This window comes from Mastomys coucha, unplaced genomic scaffold (genome assembly GCF_008632895.1).
Source record: "Mastomys coucha isolate ucsf_1 unplaced genomic scaffold, UCSF_Mcou_1 pScaffold7, whole genome shotgun sequence".
Lineage (NCBI taxonomy): Eukaryota > Metazoa > Chordata > Mammalia > Rodentia > Muridae > Mastomys > Mastomys coucha.
The window spans coordinates 18189270-18196884 of NW_022196913.1; the positions used below are offsets into that span (position 1 = coordinate 18189270).

The 7615-nt window shown below is 44.8% G+C and overlaps 1 protein-coding gene across 3 annotated transcripts in view; it reads left to right on the forward strand.

Annotated features, from left to right (window-relative positions):
• Positions 1-6531, forward strand: part of Lyst (lysosomal trafficking regulator) — a 181335-nt gene extending 174804 nt beyond the window's left edge. For all 3 annotated transcript variants that reach the window (XM_031359427.1, XM_031359429.1, XM_031359428.1), the window contains 3 exons: positions 2209-2365; positions 3682-3753; positions 4709-6531. In XM_031359427.1, the coding sequence (XP_031215287.1) occupies positions 2209-2365; positions 3682-3753; positions 4709-4847 (368 nt within the window). In that variant the 3' untranslated portion in view covers positions 4848-6531. The remainder of the gene's footprint in view (positions 1-2208; positions 2366-3681; positions 3754-4708) is intronic.
• Positions 6532-7615: the final 1084 nt, after the last annotated feature.

Sequence of the window (7615 nt, forward strand, 5' to 3'; positions counted from 1 at the left end):
CTGCCTCTGCCTCCCAAGTGCTGGGATTAAAGGCATGCGCCACCACCGCCTGGCCTATTTATGTCCTTCTTAAAGTCCTTTATCATCACCATGAGAACTGATTTTAGATCTGAATCTTGCTTTTCCAGTGTGATGGTGTATTCAGGACTTGCTATGGTAGGAGAATGTATGGGTTCTGATGATGCCAAGTAACCTTGGTTTCTGTTGCTTATGTTCTTAAGCTTGCCTCCCACCATTTGGTTATCTCTAGTGCTACCTACCTTCACTATATCTGACTGGAGCCTGTCTTTCCTGTTCAGGTTCTTTGTCATCCAAGCAGTCTCTAATATGGGTTCTATCTCATGGAGCAGTCCTTAAATCCAATCAGATATTGGTTGGTTAGTCCCATAAGCTTCGTGACACTGTATTATACTAGTACATCTTGTATACAGTCACTATTGTAGATTGAAAGGTTTATAGCTGGGTTAGTGTTTACTGTTCTCCTTTGGTAGTGTGAGGCATTTCCTCCAGTTCCCTAACTGCTAGTCAGTAGGGATGAAGGGTGAATGTAGGCACCAGCTCAACTTTTTTATGTTCAATGAATTTTGTAGGTGTTTTCTTCAATAGAGCCTTACTATCAAGAGTGCCTCTTTTGTTGTTCACTGTTGTGGTACACCAGGCCAGCTGGCCTACAAACTTCAAGGGGTTCTATCTCTACCTTCTATCTTACCATGGGAACACAGTAGTGTTACAAGTAACTATATCTAGTGTAGCTTTGCATGGTCTTAGTTTCATTACCTGTTACTAACATAAAACACCTGAGTAAAGCAACCTAAGGCAGAAAGGCTTATTTGGCTCAATTCCAGTGAGAAGTCTGTCTTTGGAGAGAAGTCAAGGCAGCAGGAACTTGAACAGTCACAGGCAGCAGCAGAATTAACACACACACAGATCTAGTGTTCAGTTTGCCTTCTCCATCTTATATGTCCAGTCCAGGATCCCCAGCTCGGATTTGCCTGCCCACAGTTAAGATGTGTCTTCCCACCATAATAAAGCTTACTAAGACGATTCTCACAGACATTCTCAGAGGTTAAACTTAACTAGAGGACTCCTCACAGCTGTACAGGCTGGTATCAGGTTGACAGTGTGAACTGTAGCACAGCTCTGGGGGTCTGAACTCACGTTCTCAGGCTTGTATTTCACGCACTTTCCGCACTGAGCCATCTCCCAAGCCCCTCGCTCTCTAGTCTTTGAAAAGAAAAGCTTTGTTTACTTCAGCTTTAGTAAATAAAATCCTATGTTAGATATTCTGAGGAATGGGGATTTTTTTAAATTTGTATTTTAAATACATACCATTTTTATTGCGTCTATTTCTGTCTCTCTAAAAAATCACATAAGTCACTTTTTTTTTTTTTTTTTTTTTTTTTTTTTTTTTTTTTTTTTTTTTTTTTTTTTTTTTTTTTTTTTTGTAAAGTGGGGTTGCTATATGCAGCTCAAACTGACAAGAAACTCATGATCCTCCTGCCTCCTGAGTGCTTGGATTGCAGCTGTATGCCACCAAACTTGCCTTAAGCCAGTTCTGTCCTGAGGGTGGGAAGCTGCTCACATGTGCTTGTATGTGTGGAGGCCAAGGGTTGACTTTGAATATTTTTATTACTCTTCATCTTATTTTTTGAAAGGGGATCTCTCAGTTTTACCCACTGGAGCTCACCATTTCACCCAGACTCATTAGCCAGCAGTTCCCAAGTTCCTGCCTGGGTTTGCCTCCCCAGCACTGGGGTGACAAGCATGAACAGCATACCTGGCTTTTCTGTAGTTGCTGGGGATCTGGACGTGGTGCCTTATTCTTATGCAGCAAGCATTTGACTCATTGAGCCATGTCCCCAGCTCCCTCAAGTAGCTTCCTCCTGAGGGTTTCACAGAATAGTTTTCTCTCTTTTAAAGAATCGTATTCTCAGTATTTTCGAACATAATTAAGATTTGCCAGTTCATTCACAGAAATGTAATCATACAAAGATTCGTCATTCATTTCTTTCCTTACTGTTTCACTTCGCCAGTGATCACTGTGCGCAGAGTACCAAATACGTAAGACCGTACCACTCCCTGTATAGTAGTTCAGAGTCATTAACCAGGGGTTCCTCTGAGCTGCATCAGAGAGCAAGCAAGGGTGCTCCTTATGGATGCCCCAGGGACTTTGTTTGTGGTGATCTGTGATGTGATTTGGTGTTTCAGCTGGAGGGGGCAGTGACCTGAGACTCTGGACAGTGAATGGGGACCTCGTTGGACATGTCCACTGCAGAGAGATCATTTGTTCTGTAGCTTTCTCCAACCAGCCTGAGGGAGTATCCATCAATGTCATTGCTGGGGGATTAGAAAATGGCATTGTAAGGTAAGTGAGGACTTGACTCTTCCTCCCAGTCATGGATCACTGTAGTTTGAGAAATTACTTTTAATGTCTATGCATATTAATATATAGTACTTAAAGATTTAAAGTCACTTTGGATATAGGCCTTTATTCCTTTTGTATTTTTATATAGTAAAGCTAGTGCAGTTTGGAAGTAGGGGGTAAAAATGGGGTCCAGCGTCCAGTCCACCACAGGGCTACGACCACTCATGAAGGCAGATGCAGGAAGTTTGACAGGCTGGCCGGCGTTGGGCTGTGAGAAGCCTCAGGACCCCGTTCTGGGGCTGGGAAAGGCACAGTCTGAGGTCCCAGAGTCGGGCACCACAGACCCTGCTAGGCGCTGCGGAAGAGCCCGTTCTGGGGTCCCTGGGCTGCATAGAGGCCAGGGATGTCAGGCTCTCAGTCTTGGACACCTCACACTGCTGGATGTTGCAGAAGAGCTGGAACAGAATGGGGACCCTCGGGTGGACTCTGGCCTGGGGCTGAGGGAAAAGGGGTAGGAGGAAGGCGCTCTGGCAGGTTACTGTGGGGGTGAGAGTCTTTGGCTTGGGTTGGCAGGAGTGTGGCTAGGAACATAGGGAGGGCTTCCTACGGGAAGGAATCCTTGGATCCTTAGGAGAAGACCTGCTCCACTGCTCCAGCACAGTGGATTCCGATGAGAAGAGGCAGTCCATGGTTTTAAGGCATTTATTGTAGAAAGGCAGAGAGAGGGAGAGAGTAGGGAAGTAGAGGCTGGCCATGGCCATGTGAAGAGAGGAGGGAAGGGAAAGCAGAGAGGGGAGAGCAAGAGTACGAGCAAGAGAGAGGGGGCAAGCAGCTCCTTTTACAGTGTGCTGGGCCTATCTAGCTGTTGCTAGGTAACTGTGGAGTCCAGACACAATACCAGGAGCTTGGGCATTGCCTACGTGACTGATGGCCACACATGGGGGTGGCGTGGAAGGTTATAGCTGTGACAGGAGCCAGGGGCCTAGGGGGCATGGCTGCACCTGCTGTCCTGTGCAGACTGAAGTCACCACCTACTAGGTCACCACAGTTCAAGGCCTGTGCTCAACCATGGACCAGGCTGTCTGTGCACAGCTTACTGTCCCACATGGAAGTATTAACTATAGCATAGTAACCATATGAAAGTAGGCAGAGTTCCCTTTCCCACCTACAGCCCTGCAGACTTCCCAGAGGCAGTGCTGCTCTTCACAGTAGGTTATCCTGAGAACTCAGCACTGTGTGTGTGTGTGTGTGTGTGTGTGTGTGTGTGTGTGTAGTTTTAGATGGCATAATTGAATAATAACTTCTCTTCCTTCCAGGTTATGGAGCACATGGGACTTGAAGCCTGTGAGAGAAATTACATTTCCCAAATCAAATAAGCCTATCATAAGGTAAGATCTACCTCCACCTTTTATTATTCATAAAATAATTTGTAATTGTATTTTTTCTGATGTTAAAGCATATAGACTCAAAGAATGTAGGTGTGAAGGCTTCATGAAAAGCCATCCTCTTATCGTGCAGCAAATTCCCTGTTACCAGCAGCAAGCTAGCACACTCTTGTTGTGTGGGACTTTGTGTCTAGTGGAAGACAAGCTGGCTGAGTGCCAGGAAGCCTCAGGGGCCACAGAAAGTGTTCTTTCCCTTTCCAGCTCTGCAATGACAGTCATGTGACTGGCTGCCACACGGATGTGCTCGACAGAACAAATACCAGTTACCCTTAATTTGGCTTACAAACTTGCCTTTAAAACTCAACTAATAGTTATAATGTTCAAGCTATACTTAAAATAAATTTTTCTTGATTGTACTGAATTTAAAATTTAATGAACCTAAGTTATCTGTTAATTACATTATACACTGCTTTACCTTTTTCCTCCAGAGAAGCAAAATATATCTTTAAAATAAATGTCATTAAGGCCTGGGTATGGTAGCACACACCTTTAACCCAGCAGCTGGAATGCAGAGGCAGGTGGATCTGTCTGCCAGGCCAGCCTGGTCTATAGAGCAAGTTTCTGGAAACCCAGGACTACATAGAATGACTCTGTCCAAATGAATAAAAAAAAACAAAAACAAATATCATTTGATTTTTTAAAGGCAAAATGTAATACTGTGGTCTCTTTGTGAAGTTTCTCCCACCCAGGGGCCTGAGCTCTAGGGCCCCAGTTTTATTCTAGTTAAACTGAGCCTGAGCCTTCTTAGGAGGGTGACTATGTTAGAGTCAGTCAGCACGGACAGTTTGCTGGCAGTCTTTTTTTCATTTGTGATTCTCTGGAGTGGAAATACTTTAGTTTCAGCATCACAGTCTATGCATTAAGAACTGATGTGTACCAATGGGTTTGCTTTTCACAGCCTGACATTTTCTTGCGATGGCCACCATTTGTACACTGCCAACAGTGAGGGGACAGTGATTGCATGGTGCCGGAAGGACCAGCAGCGTGTGAAACAGCCCATGTTCTACTCTTTCCTCAGCAGCTATGCAGCTGGATGAAGAGAAGGAGTGTCCCCACAGGACACAAGCACCGCTCTGAGCCTGACTCCACCAACTGCAGAAGCAGATAACTAAGCAGATATCTAGGAAGGACAGCACCTGTGCCTCTGTGCACACTTCCCCAGCTTCCATGGGCCTGAGAATAAAGCCCTGCCCTCATTCAGTAATGCTGTGGAAGGCTGGATCTGCACACACTAGCCAATTAAAGTCAGAATCTTGATGCCTTTTCCCAAAATGGTATGCTGAATCAAAGATCGGGGTCTTTGTTCTCCTCCGTTTTCAAAAGAAAGAGCAGAACTTAAGTTGGCTACTTACTTATCTAAAATATAAACATTGTATTTTAAAACTTTCTGGTCTATCCCCTATACTCAACACACCCAATAAAAAGAAAAAAATATAGGACTTTTCAGGATTCAGGAAGCAAATTATTTAGTAGGTGCCTGTGCACCCAATACATTCCGGAATATCTGAACAGAACATGAACTCTGCTGCTGCATCACATTAGGCTGATTTTGCTGTTGTCCTCTCAAGAACAAGAAGAGCCAGGGGCATGAGCTTCAGGTACTTCTGTTTCCTTCACATCCTAGTTCGTCATAGGCTTCTACTTAAAATCCATAACACTAGGTATCAGTACCCTTGGCTCAGTGACTAATTTTCAAATATAATGGTAAGTCTTTTAGCACCTGCCGTAACAGTCCATCTGACAGAGCACTGAGCACATCTGCACCGGGAAGCTCCACACAGCGCTCTACAGTGTTAACAGTGTGATGGAGGCACAGCAGCTAGGGAAGTGTTCTGCTGCGAGACAACTGTGAAGGAAAGGGAGGCAGTGAGTGTGCAGACACAAGGCAGAGTACGCCCCTTGGCTCAGGAGTCAGTTTTACTTGCTCCTACTAAGCTACCATCTGAGAAGCCTAGGGAAGGTGGCCTGTGACAGCAGCCCTGCTCTGGAATGCCACGCCTGCCACTCTGGGACCACTGGGCTTTTACCTGAGGTGCTGCTCTCATGGCTTTGAAACTGTTGTGTAGGCTCAGAAATATATCAGCGTGGGATAGCATGTGTTGCCGCCTATAAATGACTTGTGCATTTGTTATGGAAACTTAATTCATGTTTACAGAACTACTTTTGTAACTTCCAGACTTTGTAAACCATTCTGCTTATATCCACAAGATGCAATTCCAGAGTCTCTGCTATGGGGTCAGGCACAGGGAGAGCAGGGCCTCATGGGCCTTTAGGTCATATTGACATGGGCCGCATGTTACTCCTAAAGTCCTCTTCAGAACAGAGATAACATTACTCCTACTCACGTTCAAGTGATTGATTTGTTTTTAAAAATTCAGCTAATGTCTAGCTTTCATTTTTTTTACTGAGAACTTCAAGTTAGTCTCCTATTAGAATAGGGATGCTATGCATTCTTGGCTTTTTTTAAGGGCCAAGTTTCATCAATTATCTAAAGAGGAAAATATGCAAAATATCTGGTCTTGTTAAGCGTGCAATATTCTATTTTTATGTAAAAATTAAAAATTCATGGGGGGATTATTTATTGAGCATGAAACCTAGTATGTATATGTTGGAAACGCTTTGTAACATGCATGTTATAGCACACATTCCTGGAAGTCATTACATGCTGTCACCTTTTACACACTGCCACTTCAGTTTGGAAATAAACTTGCTAAAAATAGACTTAAGCCTGTATAATTGACTTGTGTAATTATGACCAGATCTCAGTCCATGGCTGCTACAGACAAAGTGTAGCTGGAAGTCCTGTTACTAATCACTGGCTGTGCTGGGACCAAGGTCCTTCTCAAGGAATGGAACCAACAAACAAGCCATAGTTCACTGCTGGTAGAGGTAGGGACTCTAGATGAGACTATATGGCTGCAGCCATGCAGATTAGCACATATACCATGTGGTTAGAGAGAAGGAAAGAATAGCCAATGGATTAGATTAAGAGCACCATGAATAGTAATAGCTCATGAGACAGGGCCTGTGACAGTCTACACCTACAGTTGGGCTTCATGGACAGCTTATTGGGGGCAGCAAATGTGGGTGGACACACAGACTTCATCAGGGATCAGAATCAGTAGTTCTCTGTTTAAGAGTCTCCAGCCCATGGAGTCTTCCCAGAAGCCAAGAAGCAGATGTTCTTAGTAAAGTGCAGGCCATCTGCCCTCAGGCACCTGCAGACTGCTAGATTCATTAGACTCTGGCCACAGGACCTCAGTGTAGGCTGGAAAATAGCTGAGTCACTAATAGGCCAAAGCCTATCAGCTTGGGCTCCAAATAAGGTGTCTCCTGTGTGGAAGCTGCCACAGGGTCTCTCTGTCCCTCTCCCTCTCCCTGTCCCTCTCCTTTCCCCTCTTCTTCTACTTCCCCCCCTACACACATATATACCCTGCAAGGACACTCCAAGAAGCCTTTACTGAACACAAATGTCAGTGGTAGGAGTAGGATACCTACCCATTAGTTTTTGGCCAATGAGGCCTATGACCCTATAAACAGTACAGCCACTATTGTTGACTGCCCAACAAAACTGGATGGTAAGGCCCCACTTCTGAAGATACTACATGCTTTGCAGAATGCAGAACCAAGCTGGAACTGAGCTGGAAGCTTCCTCCTTACTGATGACTCATGGTGCTAGAAGGCACTGTGCAGTTGCTGAGGGAAAATTGTCACCAATGCTCCTGGTTGGTGGTGAATTCTACATGCTACACTATCACCATGCCAGCCAGGTTATGCCCACTGGTGCCATAATAACATGACTGTG